General features: G+C 48.6%; 3 protein-coding genes across 3 annotated transcripts; all 3 read left to right on the top strand.

Annotated features, from left to right (window-relative positions):
• The first annotated feature begins 856 nt into the window (after positions 1–856).
• atp5f1b (ATP synthase F1 subunit beta) lies at positions 857–4,273 on the top strand. Its single transcript, XM_080519918.1, has 10 exons — positions 857–1,015; positions 1,933–2,106; positions 2,191–2,365; positions 2,449–2,570; positions 2,646–2,830; positions 2,917–3,075; positions 3,150–3,272; positions 3,356–3,568; positions 3,647–3,848; positions 3,931–4,273. Exons 1-10 carry the CDS (start codon positions 913–915, stop codon positions 4,026–4,028), a joined length of 1,554 nt encoding a protein of 517 aa, XP_080376044.1. The 5' UTR covers positions 857–912; the 3' UTR covers positions 4,029–4,273.
• An 845-nt stretch (positions 4,274–5,118) lies between these two features.
• On the top strand, positions 5,119–8,098 carry pspc1 (paraspeckle component 1). The gene is made up of 9 exons (XM_080519561.1): positions 5,119–5,548; positions 5,919–6,068; positions 6,147–6,298; positions 6,383–6,478; positions 6,581–6,777; positions 6,883–6,967; positions 7,046–7,203; positions 7,286–7,425; positions 7,720–8,098. The coding sequence occupies exons 1-9, from the start codon at positions 5,198–5,200 to the stop codon at positions 7,894–7,896; spliced, it is 1,506 nt and encodes a 501-aa protein (XP_080375687.1). The 5' UTR covers positions 5,119–5,197; the 3' UTR covers positions 7,897–8,098.
• Positions 8,099–9,314: 1,216 nt separating this feature from the next.
• Positions 9,315–17,233, top strand: trim25l (tripartite motif containing 25, like). Its single transcript, XM_080519588.1, has 16 exons — positions 9,315–9,940; positions 10,117–10,212; positions 10,558–10,791; positions 10,879–11,038; positions 11,109–11,141; positions 11,217–11,252; positions 11,315–11,359; positions 11,447–11,497; positions 11,566–11,613; positions 13,477–13,539; positions 13,617–13,838; positions 13,922–14,038; positions 15,160–15,195; positions 15,267–15,335; positions 15,435–15,500; positions 16,554–17,233. Exons 1-16 carry the CDS (start codon positions 9,338–9,340, stop codon positions 17,126–17,128), a joined length of 2,454 nt encoding a protein of 817 aa, XP_080375714.1. The 5' UTR covers positions 9,315–9,337; the 3' UTR covers positions 17,129–17,233.

The raw sequence follows: 17,233 nt of genomic DNA, 5'->3' as shown, positions 1-17,233 counted from the left end.
AATTGATTTTATTAATTTATTCTTGAGAACGTTAAAGAACAAGGAATAAACGCATGATCAAATAGAACCAGCTCAAACAATTGTATGGGCAAGTGCTCACAATGCAGAATACACCTAGATAATCTAGATCTCTATGATAAGTAATTTTAAAGTTTTTACACAAAAAAACAACAGAATAATATATTTTGAGAATTAACAATATAATAGTCATACGAAAGGGACAAGTGAAACGGCGTATTGTTCCTGTTTTTGGAAGAGTTCTTTAAACATTTTGACAGTCGTGATTGTATTATTTAATTTATGAAAATATTTTTTTAAAATTCAACAGAGAACTTCGAAGGAAAGGGTTTATCTTTACCAATCTGTATTTGTGAACATGAAATTTGCCAATTAGAATCATTAAATATGAATTCTATTTCTTTAATTTTTGGAATCAAAATATGTGATTACACTTTTACATTGAATTCTAACAATGTAGTTTTACGCAGTATATAATTCTCAATTTTAGCCCGAAAATTAGTTGAATATAGGCATTTAATAAAGATTAGTTAGGATTCGGTTCCACTGCTACCTATTACAGAAGGTACATTTATTTTCAATAAATAATAATTTGGATAGGTATGAATTTGTGTGTGTAAAAAATATACATATATATAAATATGAATGTGTACTTGTATGGTAACAACTATGATCTATGTCAAAACTCCTCTGGGACTCACTCTCCTCTATGGAGGGCAGAATGTCAGCAGTTTACCGGGTTTAGCGACCTCAGCACGCATGCGCCGCTGCGTCTGACGTGAGCTCCGTCTCTGTGTCTGTACGTCTTACGTCAGATGCAGTGTGGGCGGAGCCTCAAGTCTTTATAAATCCAATACCTCCGCCGTCTCCTTCCACCTTCAGCCATCTTTAACCATGCTAGGAGCCGTGGGACGCTGCTGTACCGGGGTTCTGCAGGCTCTCAAGCCTGGGGCCCAGCCCCTCAAGGCCCTCGTCGGATCCCCGGCCGTCCTTTCCCGTGAGTCCCTCGTGCACGCTCCGCTGCTGTCTATGAAAGGCCTTGACTCACGCAATGACTCGCGACACCGGTGACGTTAGCTTATAGCAGCACGCTAGCTACGGCGCTCCTGCAGGCCTCGCGATTAAAACGACGAGTTTGCACTTCACTCGAGCTGATCTGCGTCTTCACATCGATTTGAACTTGAAGACAGACGTGTTATGGATGATTGCTGTGGGTGGAAGTTACCCAAGCTGTGCGATTTGTGCTGCAACAGAGATGACCTTTGTGTAATGACATGAGGCGGAGCCAGCCCGTTAGCATAGCTTGATAGCAAGGTTACACTACCACGTCAGCCACATTAAAATCACTTGATTACAATAACAGACATTGCTTTTACTATTAATGCTATTATTAAAGACGCATGTGTGCTTGTTTGTCTCTAAAGGGAGGGGCCGTAGGCAACATTAGCTTTCCGTCGGCGTCATTCATTTGTCACGTTGAGAAGATTAATGCCAATTGATTTTTACTTTAATACATTATTGCAGCGGGATCAAAATGCAAAATCACGCCGTGACTTGCAATTCTGACCTGCCATTGAGAAGTTTATTGAATGTCCCTCATTGCAGAGGCCTGCAATGTGTTCAAGGACATGACTGACATTTGGTCACAGTGGGACTCGAACCAGCAACCACCTTGTAGCTGCCCTTCACGGTGTTGGTCAGTGGGATTTTTACTGTGAACAACACAAGGTCACAGCTGTGGCTCACGTGCGTGAGGGCCAGCAGCAGTGATTGGACACAACGTGCAATCCACTTGCAGGCTTCGCATTTTAAAATGAAAACGAGGAATTGAACCTGCAACTTTCCAATTGAGAGAAGACCATTCTTCCCACTGCCTTATCGCATGTTAACGGTTTCCAACTTTTCTCTCCACAGGTAGAGATTATGTTGCGCCCGCCGCAGCGGCCAGCGTGGCCTCCGGCCGCATCGTGGCCGTCATCGGCGCCGTGGTGGACGTCCAGTTCGACGAGGGTCTTCCCCCGATCCTCAACGCCCTTGAGGTGGCCAACCGCGAGAGCAGACTGGTCCTGGAAGTCGCTCAGCATCTCGGTGAGCAACATGCTGTTACAACCTTATAAACTCCGGTGAAGGAGCTGGCGCTGACTCGACTGTGGTGCTGTGGCGTTTTTCCAGGGGAGAACACAGTGCGTACCATCGCCATGGATGGTACCGAGGGTTTGGTCCGTGGACAGCAGGTTCTGGATACCGGCGCCCCCATCAGAATCCCAGTGGGACCCGAGACCCTGGGCAGGATCATGAATGTCATCGGGGAGCCCATCGACGAGAGGGGTCCCATCTCCACCAAACAGTGAGCGCCTGTCACAGTTTCAGTCAATCCTGGGTCGTTGGCGAGAGTCTGGGTGTTCAAACGGGGATTTGTTTTCCTCGCAGGACTGCACCTATTCACGCTGAGGCCCCCGAGTTCACCGACATGAGTGTGGAGCAGGAGATTCTGGTCACAGGCATCAAGGTGGTCGACCTGCTGGCCCCCTACGCCAAGGGAGGAAAGATCGGTACGTACGTCAAATAAAAGAAGTTTCCCCATGCGGACTTGGTGGAAGGCTGACCGGGTTCCGGTGTGGTTCCAGGCCTGTTCGGCGGCGCCGGTGTCGGCAAGACTGTGCTGATCATGGAGCTGATCAACAACGTGGCCAAGGCCCACGGTGGTTACTCCGTGTTCGCCGGCGTGGGCGAGCGTACCCGCGAGGGCAACGACTTGTACCACGAGATGATCGAGTCCGGCGTCATCAACCTGAAGGACACCACTTCCAAGGTGAGGCGCCATTTAAGACCCGGAGGAGTCAAATTGAGCCTCGCCTGCTTCGCCTCTCACGCCTCTCGGGTGTGTGTCCTCCTCAGGTGGCGTTGGTGTACGGACAGATGAACGAGCCCCCCGGCGCCCGCGCCAGAGTGGCCCTGACCGGACTGACGGTGGCTGAGTACTTCCGTGACCAGGAGGGTCAGGACGTGCTGCTCTTCATCGACAACATCTTCCGCTTCACGCAGGCCGGATCAGAGGTCCGTGTCGCTTCTCTTCTCGCCGCTGGAGTTTTAAACCGTGCGCTAATGGCGGTGTTGTTCTCCTCCGTCAGGTGTCTGCTCTGCTGGGACGTATCCCCTCCGCCGTCGGCTACCAGCCCACCCTGGCTACCGACATGGGCACCATGCAGGAGAGGATCACCACCACCAAGAAGGGCTCCATCACTTCTGTGCAGGTGACGTTTCAGCTCTGATGGTTTAAAAAAAAAAAAATCATCAGTCAGGACTCTACAATCTAACTTTCTCTCCGTCTCTGAAGGCCATCTATGTGCCCGCCGACGATTTGACTGACCCCGCCCCCGCCACCACCTTCGCCCACTTGGACGCCACCACTGTGTTGTCCCGCGCCATCGCTGAGCTGGGAATCTACCCCGCCGTGGACCCGCTGGACTCCACCTCCCGTATCATGGACCCCAACATCGTGGGCGCCGAGCACTACGACGTGGCCCGCGGCGTGCAGAAGATCCTCCAGGTGACGACCGCCGCCGTCGGTGTTGCTTCACCCCGTCTGTGAGCGTTCAAGAAACTGACGGCTGCCGTCTCGTTTCAGGACTACAAATCCCTGCAGGATATCATTGCCATCCTGGGTATGGACGAGCTGTCTGAGGAGGACAGGCTGACCGTTTCCCGCGCCCGCAAGATCCAGCGATTCCTGTCACAGCCCTTCCAGGTGGCCGAGGTCTTCACCGGCCACATGGGCAAGCTGGTGCCCCTCAAGGAGACCATCAAGGGCTTCAAGAGCATCCTTGGCGGTGAGTCTGACACTCAATCTGCGCTCCTATGTGAGGCCGAACTTCCACCAGCTTAACTTCCTGTTTGTGTTGTCCTCCCCAGGCGAGTACGACCCCCTGCCAGAACAGGCGTTCTACATGGTGGGCCCCATCGAGGAGGTGGTCCAGAAGGCCCAGAAGCTGGCCGAGGAGCACTCGTAAACCGTCGAGAACAACTAAATGAGTGGTTCTGTGGTTAGGAGCACTTGGTTTGTAAAACATGTCAGATACGAAAATATACCCGTTGCGTCATCCTGGAAAAAAACGAAAAGTTCTATTTAATGTTTCCCATGAGAGATGGAATTAAACACTTGTCTTTACACAAAAAAAACGCTTGTCAACTGTACTTCCTGTCTGAACTGTGATGCAGCTGTTGCATACTGAAATAAAAGTGTAGCCGGAACATGTGTGTTTGGAACTGGACGTGCTTCACATTGTAATGGCTGAGGGGATGATTGACTTTCAAAATAAGAGTCACGAAAACACTGACGTAGGTTAACAATCTGGAAGTAGACTATAAAGTGTTAAATATCCTTTTTTGGTAGAAAGTATTGCTAAAATGTGTGAAATTAATTTAAATAAACTGCTCCAGTTAAGGTCCTATTTCAACATGGGTAATTACTTTAAAATACTAGTTACTCTAGAGATGACAGTTGGTCAGAAATGGTTTTTGTTTATACAACTTTCTGTTCCGCTTGAAGTGATCGTGTAAACAGTTGTACTGCTACTCAATAGCTTATAAAGGAGTAATTTCTGTATTCTGTTGCATTGACAAAATGAAGATGAATAGGAATATTAAGATTAAAATTGAGTAGCTATTTGGGTCAGAGTTGAATAGAATGTGACTTATGTTCTTAACTTGAAGCTTAAGATTTATTTTAACCTATTAAATCTTCATTTTATGAAACCTGGAATGTTTCAATTTGTCCTTTAGGATGATGATTGATCCTGATAACATCTGGGTAATTTTGTGTTCTTAAATCAAATCCCGTGTTGATTAGGGCTTTTAACTTAAGACTTTTTGGGCTTGTAATTGAAATTGCATGAAACTAAAATAAAACCAATACTTTTACTGTAATTAGCGAGACAATTTATTGCAGTTAAGTAGCGCTAATCACTAAATGTATTCTTCGTTTATTGTTTCTGTACAGTGTTTGGTTGTGTCAATAAAGTTTTGGAGAAACACAAAACCGTGAACTCTCGCGAGAGGTGGATTCAAACGCGGCCATATATAAAGAGGGGGGAGGTTCGGAGTCTCTCGGCTGAACCGGACTCATTTATTTATGTTATTAGTATAGACAATAAACCGTCCGGAACCTGAGCCAGCCGCCATGCAGAGCAGCGATTCCCCTCCACCGGACAAACCCGAGGCCGACTCCCCGGCGGCGGAGCGCCAGTCCCCGCAGAACAAAGCCAGCCCGGCCGCCGCGCAGTCCCCCGCCGCCGAGCAGGAGGCGGCTGCCGCCGGGGAAGGGAGCTCCGAGGGGCCGGAGGAGATGACCCTGAACCTGTCCAGCTTCCGGCGGCCGGGGGAGAAGCCGTTCACCCAGCGGGCTCGGCTCTACGTCGGCGGCCTGCCGCTGGATATCACCGAGGACGAGTTTAAGGACCTGTTCTCCAAGTACGGAGACGTGAACGAGGTGTTCATCAACACAGACCGGGGCTTCGGGTTCGTCCGCCTGGTGGGTCACTTCTGCTTCACCTGGAGCGTAATTTGACACCGGCATCAACCTGGTCGAACGTACCTACATCGGTTACATCCTTATGTAACTTGCCAATTATATTAAAAACACGTTTTAAAATGAAGATAATTGTGGCAAAATCACATGGATTTGGTGTAATTTGACACAAGGGTCAACTTGTTTTACCTGTAGCACGTACCTAAATGCTGTTTGATATTAAAAACATGCATTAGTTGTGTTTAACGCAGCATTTAGAAAAACTTGTGTTGTCCTGCCAGAAACAGAACTTTTAAAAAAAAAAAGTTGCGTTGTCACCTGCCAATCAAAGACTTGGATTGACACTTGTGGTTGTTGGTCTTGGTCCCTCCAGGAGAGTCGGACGCTCGCAGAGATCGCCAAAGCCGAGCTGGACGGGACCGTCTTGAACAACCGGCCGATCAGGATCCGCTTCGCCACGCACGGCGCCGCGCTCAAAGTCCGCAACCTTCTCCCCGTGGTGACGAACGAGCTGCTGGAGCAGGTAGCGGCGGGCCGCACGCCTCCTCCTCGTCTCTCTTGGCGGCGTTGTGGCCCTGACGGTGTGCCCGTGTGTCTCCAGGCGTTCTCTCAGTTCGGGCCAGTGGAACGAGCCGTCGTGGTGACGGACGACCGGGGGCGGCCGACGGGGAAGGGCATGGTGGAGTTCGCCAGCAAAGGGGCGGCGCGGAAAGCCCTGGAGCTCTGCACGGAGGGGGCGCTGCTGCTGACCACGTGAGCGCGACAGGCGGCGACCTGTGTGTCTGTTTGCTTTTACTCTGCGGTCTGATCGCGTTTCCTCCTCCTCCTCCTCCTCAGCACGCCGTGTCCCGCCATCGTGGAGCCGTCGGAGCACTTCGACGACGAGGACGGCCTCTCGGAAAAACTGCTGCAGAAAACTCCCCGATACTACAAGTGAGTGAAGAAATGGCTTTGGGCGGATTTCCGTAGCAGCGTCACGGTGCCACCTTTTCGCCCCGGCACATGCACTGCACCGTTCTCCCATCGTTCCCGCAGGGAGCGCGAGCAGTCGCCGCGGTTCGCCCAGCCGGGCACGTTCGAGTTCGAGTACTCGTCCCGCTGGAAGGCGCTGGACGAGATGGACAAGCAGCAGCGGGAGCAGGTGGACAAGAACATCCGCGAGGCCAAAGAGAAGCTGGAGGCGGAGCTGGAGTCGGCCAAGCACGAGCACCAGCTAATGCTGATGAGACAAGGTGAGGACCATGCCCCCTCCCCCCACCACCCGGCCCAGGTGGATTGTTCTTCGTCGAGGAGTGCAAGAACTGTGTCATCATGGGAAAACGCCCGCTTGTGTGCAGATCTGATGAGGCGCCAGGAGGAGCTGCGGCGGCTGGAGGAGCTGAGGAACCAGGAGCTCCAGAGGCGGAAGCAGATCGAGCTGAGGTTGCCGTGAAACGCCGCGGTTGCCGCGCGGAACGGTTCTGGTCGGGCGGCGTCACCAGACGATTTGTCTCTTCGCAGACACGAGGAGGAGCGGCGGCGGCGGGAGGAGGAGATGCTGAGGCACCGCGAGCAGGAGGAGCTACGGCGGCAGCCCAACTACGCGGAGAACGTCTCTCAGAGGGAGCAGGAAGTGAGGGCGGGCGAGCCCGGCCTGCGAGGCGCCGTCAACATGTCCGGTGCGGCCAATTCGCCACGGCGACAAATAATCCCAGCTGCTCTGGCCGAGGCTTCACTTGTTTGTGTTGTTGTGAGTTGCAGACGGCTTCAGCCAGGCGGCTCCGGGCTCCGTGGCGGCGGGCCAGGCTCAGATGATGACCACGAGCGGGAGGACGGCGCCCGGCGGCCCGGAGGGGGCGGGGAACATCGGCTCGCCGCTGACCGCGGACAACGGCGCCATGGTAACGGAAACCCGGGTCCCGGTTGCATGTTTCTAATGAAAACGTTTCACAAAAGTTTTGCGAACGTTTTGACCCTGTGTTTTAACCCGTTTCCATGGATACAGAGCGTTTTCAATAAGTGGCGATTTCGCCCCTTTCCACTGACAAAAGTTAGGTTGTTTCCACGGAGACGGCGTTTTCCAGAATAGAAAAAATGCATTTCCACTGCCTTCGTCGCCGTGGTAACGAGGGTTTAGAATCTTCCTCTGTTTGTTTTGGAGCGGTAACCATCTCGTCTCTCCTCGTCTGACGTAGCGGACCGACCGCTACCCTCAGAGCGTGCCGTCGATGGGAGGCCGAGCGGAGGTTGAATCCCCGAAGCAGCAGCAGCAGCAGCCGCCCCCGCAGCCCGGACCCGCCCCCGGGTTTGGACGGGGGAGTCCAGCAGGGGGCGTCTTCGACGGGCCGAACAACAAACGCAGAAGATACTGACTCCCCACACTTCCCGAACGCCCGTCGATCGCTGGTCTGAATGAGTGACGCTGCTGCTTTCTGCGTCGTTGCTATGGCAACCGTCATGTGGATTTCACTCAACAGGCTGAATTGGGACTTTAAAAGGTGGACGCTGAAAACTCTTTTCCTCAAACCTTTTGTTGAAATAATAAAGGAATCTGGTGTTTTTCCTTGTTTTTGTCTCTCCTCTCACAAATAAACATGTTTTGTAGTAAAATGTGCGTGTTTGATTTGACTTTTACCAAGTTTTCGATGAGCAAGTAGTTTTACTGCGTGCAATTCTCACTTCATCCTCCAGGGGGTGGTGTGGTGCCTTCACGGTCTGAGTGGTGTTTCTATTGATTGATATTGAAGTGAAACTCTAAAGCAAGTATTCTTGATTCTTTTTTGTCATCTATTTTTTTTTTTTTTTAAAGTCAGATTACATTTAGTTATTAGCAGTAAATTAGAAAAAAAAATCAGAAATCACGAACGAATTAATAAAGAATTCAAATTGTTAATTGAAGTAAATTTACTCAATTAATACATGAAGTAATAAATTGGTTACTTGAGGGTAAGACATGAAAATAATTCCAATTAATTGAAAATTGAAATCTTTTGTTTCCCTTTTTTAAAAAGTAAAACTTATTTTCAGTTTCTCCCTTTTTTCTTTGTTAAAAGTATTTTTTTTTGTTGTTTTATTCCTTTTTCAGTTAATTTGAATTTCATTTCTTTTTTCCCCTTTTCCCATTTTTTCCTTTCTCAGTATTTTAACCAATTTCATCGGGGGTTTTTGTACAATTCGCTTCTGGCTTTTTTTAGCAGTTGTTTTTTTTTGTAAGTTTTACAAAACATATCAAAGCAGAGCAAAACGAGACCACACCAAAAAAAACAACAACAAACCCCTTATCTCCTGAATTCAGTCCATCATGTCTATTTATATCCTACTTTTCTTTCATCTAAATGTTTTTTTTTTCTATTACTGTTTGTATGGTTGAAATATCCCTATCTATCTATCTACCTATCTATATCCTACTTTTCTTTCATCTAAATGCTTTGTATGTGTTTGTATGCTCAAAATAGAGATTCATAAATAGTTATTTATTCATTTATTTATTTATGTATTCTAAATCTAATGACCCTCCAGCTCCCATTTTTTCTTGCCACAGCCTAATTTCACCTTAAACTTAATCAAACTTGGATTTCGATCTCCTCTCTTCTCACTCCTTGACGTTAAAGGTTGGTTGACGATAGGCTCCGCCCCTCCTCTTCCAGTTTGCCCTGCCTGACCTGCCTGGTGACTCTGGCTCCGCCCCCCCACCCCCTCCCTTTTCCCTCTTCCCTGCTCTCACCTGAGAGGAAACACACCTGCTGGGGCTCTTGAAGCCTCTCTACGTCTCCTGCTCCTCAGAGTCTGCTACCCCCCCCCCAGCTCGTCGCCATGACCTCCAAGCTGTGGACGGAGGAGCAGTTTAACTGCCCGGTGTGCCTGGACCTGCCCAACGACCCGGTCACCATCCCGTGCGGCCACAGCTACTGCATGGCCTGCATCAAGGACTACTGGAGCAAGGACGACCCCAAGGGGGTCTACAGCTGCCCCCAGTGCCGGCAGACCTTCTGCCCCAAGCCGTCGCTGTCCAGGAACACCATGCTGGCCGAAGCCGTGGAGCAGCTCCGCAAGGGCGCCCTCAAGTCCGAGGTGCGAGAGTCTCTCCGGTCCCGGTCCCGGCCCAAGATGTCCACCTCGGCGGTGCCGTGCGACATGTGCAAAGGCGAGCGGCGGCCGGCGGCGAAGAGCTGCCTCTCCTGCATGAGCTCCTTCTGCGAGGCCCACCTCAAGCCCCACCAGACCAAGAAGGCCCTGAAGCAGCACGAGCTCATCGCGCCCACCGCCAACATGGCCGACAAGATCTGCACGCAGCACAAGTACCTGCAGGAGTTCTACTGCCAACAGTGCCGCATGTTCATCTGCTGGCTTTGCACCAGCAACCAGCACAAGGGCCACGAGTGCTCGTCCACCAAGGCGGAGCGCTACGAGAGGCAGGTAGGGACGGAGGGGAACGCGGAGAGCCGGAACGCGGAGAGCCGGAACGCGTAGGGCGGCTTTTGTTCGGTTCAATGTGACGAACTCTTTCCTATTGAGGAAACCAGTTCCTGACCGCATTCCTGTGGTGACGGCGCCACCCGTCACTGTGTGTGTGTGTGTGTGTGTGTGTGTAGAAAGTTCTGACCGAGCTGCAGGCCGAGAACCAGCAGAGGCTGAAGGAGCGAGAGCAGGAGCTGAAGGACATGAAGAAGATGATGGACGGGATGAAGGTGAATCCAGACGGACTGAGGAAACCCCCCCCCCCCCCCCCCCCCCCCACTCCTCCCTCATGTTTTATTGTTTTAACAATCACAGTGACTAACAACTTCCCCTCTAATGTCATTCAGACCTGCTGGTAACTTTGGGTCAAAGGTCAAAGGTCATATTTTCCTCTCTGCTTACAAATTGAATTAAATATGCAAGAAAACTGCGATTCCGTTACGGAAAATGTGCAATTAACTGAGCAAAACCTTGAATTTATGAGATGAAGGGGGAAAAAAATGACTAAGATTAAATTAAAGCGACGTCTTTCCTTTCGAGGTGCTGACGGGCGCGTTTGTTTTTTCGCTCCGCAGCACTCGGCGGACGGCGTGCACTCGGACGTGGGCCGGGCGCTGCTGGAGCTGCAGCGCTCGGTGGAGCGTCTGCAGGAGCTCCTGGAGGAGGTCCTGGACCAGGCCAGCCTGGAGAAGCTGGGCCAGGCCCAGGAGGTGGTGGCGGGCCTGGAGGCGGAGATCGTGGAGCTGAAGAAGCGGGACGTGGAGATGAAGGACCTGGCCAGCTGCCAAGACCACATCCACTATCTGCAGGTGGAGTCCTCGCCAAAGTTCCACTCGTCGTCGTGGAAACGGGATGTGGAGGGGGCGGTGGGGTTTAAAATCGTTTTCTCCCGGTAGACCTGCGACTCCATGGCCACGCCCCTCGAGGCCGGACGCCTCCCCGCCGTGCAGGTGGACCCCGACGCCTCCTTCGAGCCGGTCCGAGACGCCGTCCTCAACCTGCGGGACCGAATAGAAGACCTGTGCAACCAGGAGCTGGGGAAGATCACCAAGCAAGGTCTGAGTCGCCCCCCCCTTCCCCCCTTCACGTTCTTCTCCCCTCCATCACCTTTCATCTTCCTCCTCAGTTAACGACACCACCCCGTTCACGCTGGGCGACTGTAAGTTGGACCCCCGCCGCTCTCAGATTAACTTCCTGTTGACTTTCTGACCGACGGGCTCCTGATGTGTTTCAGCCGGACGCAGCGGACAGAAAGGAGGCATCTTCAAACGTGAGTTCTTCTCTTTCCTTGTCGCTTTGCGAGGCACTGAAACTCCACACTCCCTCCACCAGTGTTCTCCGGCCTCGCGTCCCGCAACGCCAACAGCCGCCCGCAAGGTAAACGCCGCCGGACGAGAGACGGCCCAGGATCGCTCTTCCTTCATGTCTTTAAAATAAAACGACGCTTCCTGTCCTCTCCCTCAGCCTCGCCCAACATCTCGGTGGGAGGACGGCACGCCGAACGACGAGGACTTGGTAGATTTTAAATTCTTCATATTCGTAAAAAACGTTTTATCACGTGACGGCGGTATTCTCTGGTCCAGGTATCGGCAACAGGAGTCCTGACGTGAGGAGCAGAGATCAAGCACGAGGTGAGTTTTCATTTGTTTGTTGTCATTTTCATTCAAAAGTAAAAAAAAACAAAAACAGTCTGAACAACAAAACTTCCAATTCAACACATTTTGAATGAAAAGGAGCAGAAGAGAAGATATAATGTCTCCCTTTCTAAACCTTAAATCAGTCTGTTACACAACCTTCTAAATATTTACAGATTTAATTTGATGTTTTCAAGCATTATTTAAGACGTTCAGGATCCGTTCAATCAGAAGCAATTAGTTGATGTTAGTGAAGAAAAAACTGTTTTGAGGCATTTTTTTGGGGTCACTTCTGATAGTTTGTGTCTTTTTTTTGTGGTCATTTTGGAAATTAGTGGTGATTTTCTTTTGGTGTTTTTGTGTCCTAAGCTCATTTTCCAACTTTGTGTTGTCCTTGCTGAACTTTGTGTGGTTGTTTTTGAGATCTTTGTGGTTATTGTTGAACTTTGTGTGGTTGTTGTTGAGCTTTGTGTGGTTGTTGTTGAACTTTGTGTGGTTGTTGTTGAACTTTGTGTGGTTGTTGTTGAACTCTGTGTGGTTGTTGTTGAACTCTGTGTGGTTGTTTTTGAGATCTTTGTGGTTATTGTTGAACTTTGTGTGGTTGTTGTTGAACTCTGTGTGGTTGTTGTTGAACTTTGTGTGGTTGTTTTTGAGATCTTTGTGGTTATTGTTGAACTTTGTGTGGTTGTTGTTGAGCTTTGTGTGGTTGTTGTTGAACTTTGTGTGGTTGTTGTTGAACTCTGTGTGGTTGTTGTTGAACTCTGTGTGGTTGTTTTTGAGATCTTTGTGGTTATTGTTGAACTTTGTGTGGTTGTTGTTGAGCTTTGTGTGGTTGTTGTTGAACTTTGTGTGGTTGTTGTTGAACTCTGTGTGGTTGTTGTTGAACTCTGTGTGGTTGTTGTTGAACTCTGTGTGGTTGTTTTTGAGATCTTTGTGGTTATTGTTGAGCTTTGTGTGGTTGTTGTTGAACTTTGTGTGGTTGTTGTTGAACTCTGTGTGGTTGTTGTTGAACTCTGTGTGGTTGTTGTTGAACTCTGTGTGGTTGTTTTTGAGATCTTTGTGGTTATTGTTGAACTTTGTGTGGTTGTTGTTGAGCTTTGTGTGGTTGTTGTTGAACTTTGTGTGGTTGTTGTTGAACTTTGTGTGGTTGTTGTTGAACTCTGTGTGGTTGTTGTTGAACTCTGTGTGGTTGTTTTTGAGATCTTTGTGGTTATTGTTGAACTTTGTGTGGTTGTTGTTGAACTCTGTGTGGTTGTTGTTGAACTTTGTGTGGTTGTTTTTGAGATCTTTGTGGTTATTGTTGAACTTTGTGTGGTTGTTGTTGAGCTTTGTGTGGTTGTTGTTGAACTTTGTGTGGTTGTTGTTGAACTCTGTGTGGTTGTTTTTGAGATCTTTGTGGTTATTGTTGAACTTTGTGTGGTTGTTGTTGAACTCTGTGTGGTTGTTGTTGAACTTTGTGTGGTTGTTTTTGAGACCTTTGTGGTTATTGTTGAACTCTGTGGTTGTTGTTGAACTTTGTGTGGTCGTTTTTGAACTCTGTGTGGTTGTTTTTGAGATCTTTGTGGTTATTGTTGAACTTTGTGGGGTTGTTTTTGAACTTTGTGTGGTCGTTTTGGAACTCTGTGTTGTCGTTTTTGAACTTTGTGTGGTTGTTTCGGATATTAGTGATATTTCTGAGTTATTTTGAGCTCGTTTTTTAACTTTCTCTTATTTTTTTACATTTCTCTTGTGGTCATTTTACCACACATGGATGACATTGTGTGTGTGTGTGTCTCTGTGTGTGTGTGTGTGTGTGTGTGTGTGTGTGTGTGTGTGTGTGTGTGTGTGTGTGTGTGTGTGTGTGTGTGTGTGTGTTTGCAGACAAAGGAAACACACACTCACCCAGACCGCGGGAGCGACAGAGAAGAGAGGACAGAGAGTCGGGTAGACCAACTTCCTCATCACCTCTTCCTTATTGAGTCACGTGTAGATCTGTCATCTCGTTTCTCGTCTTCGTGAAGCGTCGAGGGAGAGCCGGTCCAGTCCCACCCCGAGCCGGAGGGACTCCCAATGGAGCCGGTCCAGTCCCACCCCGAGCCGGTCCAGTCCCACCCCGAGCCGGAGGGACTCCCAATGGAGCCGGTCCAGTCAGAACCAGGGTTCCCTGGCGGCGACCACTCCGATCCCAGTCACCGTGACTCCAGCCTCTCCGGCTCCGGCTCCGGCTCCGGCTCCGACTGGAGGCAAGCTCCTAGTCTGCTATCTACCGCCACCATGTGGCAGGAGCAGACATGGAATTTAGTTCATATCTTCCCGATCCATCCAGGTTTCAGTCGGATGGCGTCCATCACCAGTATCTTCCGCTCGCATCGCCGGGGCACCACCCCGGCCTCGCCCGCCGCCCCGGTCGCTCTGCCCAACAACACGCCAGCTGGGAATGCATGTAAGGCCAGACCACACCCTTAATCCACTCTTTTGCATCAGTTTGTAATTTTTCTGTCACTTTAATGCCATTATGCATTGGTTTATTGTCATTTTCTCTCATTTTGTGCCATTTTGCATCCCCTTGAGGTCATTTTTCCATCACTTCTCATTTTACGTGACTTCAGTCTATTTTCTGTCTCTAAATGTTATTTTGCATCCCTTTGTGGTCATTTTTTCTCTTGTTTCTTCATATTGCATTAGTTTGGTAATTTGCATGTCTCTTCTCACCATTTTGCAACCCTCTGCAGTCATGTTGGGCCATTTTGCATCCCTTTACGTTCATTTGGTGTCGTTTTACAACCCTTTGTGGTCATTTTGTGTCATTTTGCAACCCTTTGTGGCCATTTTGCATGCCTTTGTGGACATTTTGCATCCCTTTGTGGACATTTTGTATGAGTTGTGGTCACTTTGTGTCATTTTGCATCCCTTTGTGGTCATTTAGTGCCACTTTGCATCCCTTTGTGGTCATTTAGTGCCACTTTGCATCCCTTTGTGGTCATTTAGTGCCACTTTGCATCCCTTTGCGGTCAATTTTTTGGTGCCATTTTGCATCCCTTTGTAGTCATTTTGTGCCATTTTGCATCCCTTTGCAGCCATTATGTATCCCTTTGTGAGCATTTTGTGCCATTTGGCATCCCTTCTGTGCCATTTTCAACCCTTTGCAGTAATTTTGTGCCACTTTGCAACTCTTTGCGGTCAATTTGTGCAACTTTGCATCCCTTTGTAGTCATTTTTCTGTTATTTCTTGCCATTCTGCATCCCTTTATGGTAATTTTCTCTCATTTGGTAAGTCTCTGGGACATTTTTCTGTCATTTTGTGCCATTTTGCGTCTGTTCCTGCAAATGTTTCTGTCACATTTTGCCATTATGCATTTGTTTGTGGTCATTTTGTACCGTTTGGTAAGTCTCCGGGTCATTTTTGGTCCCTTTCGGGCACTATGTCTGTCCAGTTTCCAGTCTTTTCCTGACATCATATGAAAGGTTGACTTCCCCAGCTGGTGACTCTGACGTCTTTATTTGGATTATTTTCATTTTCACGTATTTGAGCCCAACAAACACCAATAATCAATGTGATTCCAGGGGGAATGGCTGCAGTTCCAGAAACGCCCACAGAAAGTAAGACGTCTGTGTTTATTTGTCAAATGGACACATTATAGCCACTCTCACGCTCTGCTCTCATTGGTCAGTTAACCCTGGACTCTTCCTGGACTCGCCCACACCGGGGACCATGAACCAGCCCCCAGCTTTCCCCTTACGTGAGTCGCCGTTATCGGCAAAACAAGTGCTGACTCGTGTTGAAAATGTCCGAAAGGTGAAGAAAAATGCTGATTTCACCTTATTTTTTTTTGTCCCAGTGAGAGAGATCAGCATCGACAGCATCCAAGCGCCGGAGCCGCGAGCCAGGGAGGAGTTCCTTCAGTGTGAGTCTCCAGAGTGAACAATATTCAATAGATCCAACGAAATTCACGAGCCGTAATATAAATGGATCGCTCTGATTTATTGTTAATTTTGATAGTGTTGGTTGTTCTTAATGTTCTGGCTCTAGTGGCCAAAGAAGGAAACGTGCACTTTATTCTAAAGTCTCAAAATGACTCTATGATCACTCCTGGCTGTTTCACCGGCCAACAAGTGGCCATTCAGGGTGTTTATGGGACATTTTTCTGCTTTGTGGATCAAGTAACGCTTTTACTTTGATGTTTTGTTATAAAGGCAATTAAGATGAAAGGGGGAAAAAAGAAAACAAGTTGGATTTATTTATTGAGCATTCTTTTTTTTTTAAGAAAAAGAAAAAAACAAAAACGGAAGGAATGGATAAAAGAAAATGGGCAAAAAAGTAATAAAAACTGAAAAAAGTTTATTTATTTGGTTTATTATTTGGTTTTTTCTCTTTTTTAGAAAAAGACAAAAAAAACAGGAAGAATGGGGGGGAAAGAACAGGGTAAAAGTTGGATTTGTTATTTAATATTAATTCCGGTTTTTTTTAAAGAAAAAGAAAAAAGAACAAACAAAATAGAAAATAGTGGAAAAAAATCAAAAAAGAAAAGTTTGATTTATTATTTAATGAGTGTTTTTTCTCTTTTTTTCGAAAAAGAAAAAAAAAGCAAAGAATGGGGGGAAGGAACAGGGAAAAGTTGTATTCGTTATTTAATATAAAAAATGTTTTAAAAGAAAAAGAAAAAAGAACAAACAAAATGGGAAAATAGTAAAAAAAAATCAGAAAAAGAAAAGTTTGAGTGTTTTTCTCTTTTTTTTAGAAAAAGAAAAAAGCAAAGAATGGGGGAAAGAACAAGGAAAAGTTGGATTTGTTATTTAATATTTAATAATAATTTTTTTTTAAAGAAAAAGAAAACAGAACAAACAAAACGGGAAATGGGGAAAAAAAAAAATTTTTTTAAAGAAAAGTTTGATTTATTAAAGAGAAAGGGGAATTTAAAAAAACTGACTATATAACAAGAGTTAAATATCTTTCCCAGACTCTGTGACCTTGACCCTTGACCCCAACACGGCTCACCGCCGCCTGGTCCTTACTGAAGGCAACACCAAAGCCAGCCTGCAGGGGGCGCAGCAGGCCGTCCCCGACACGCCGCAGCGCTTCGACGGCTGGACGCAGGTGCTGTGCGGCGCCCCGCTGGGCCGCCAGCGCTGCTACTGGGAGGCGGAGTGGCGCGGCCGCGGCGCCGTGGTGGGCGTGGCCTACGGCGCGCTGGCCCGGAAGGGCTCGGAGGCGCGCTCGGGTCTCGGGTACAACGCCCAGTCGTGGGCGCTGGAGCTGTCCGACTCGTGCTGCCTGGCCGTGCACGACAACGAGAAGCGCGACGTCGCCGTGGCGTACTCGCCGCGCCTCGGCCTCTACCTCGACCTCTCGGCGGGGACGCTGGAGTTCTACGAGGTGGCCGGCGCCATGACGCACCTGCACACCTTCCGCGCCAACTTCACGCAGCCGCTGTACGCCGCCTTCGGGGTGGGCAGCGGGGTCGGCGTGGGGCTGGAGTTCGCCCGGGGCCAGTTCACGGCGAGTACCGACAGCGTCAAGATCTGCCCCCTGTGACGGCGGCCATTTTGGAGCGAGGGACGTCACGGTTCACTAAAATGTATGAAATCTGTTTGTTCCTTTTAATTCTGTTAAATTAAAATAAACTTCCTGTTAAGAGTG

The sequence above is a fragment of the Blennius ocellaris genome (assembly GCF_963422515.1).
Source record: "Blennius ocellaris genome assembly, chromosome: 24".
Taxonomy (NCBI): domain Eukaryota; kingdom Metazoa; phylum Chordata; class Actinopteri; order Blenniiformes; family Blenniidae; genus Blennius; species Blennius ocellaris.
The sequence above is the reverse complement of the archived record's forward strand: the minus strand, read 5'-3'. Positions and strand labels throughout refer to the sequence as shown.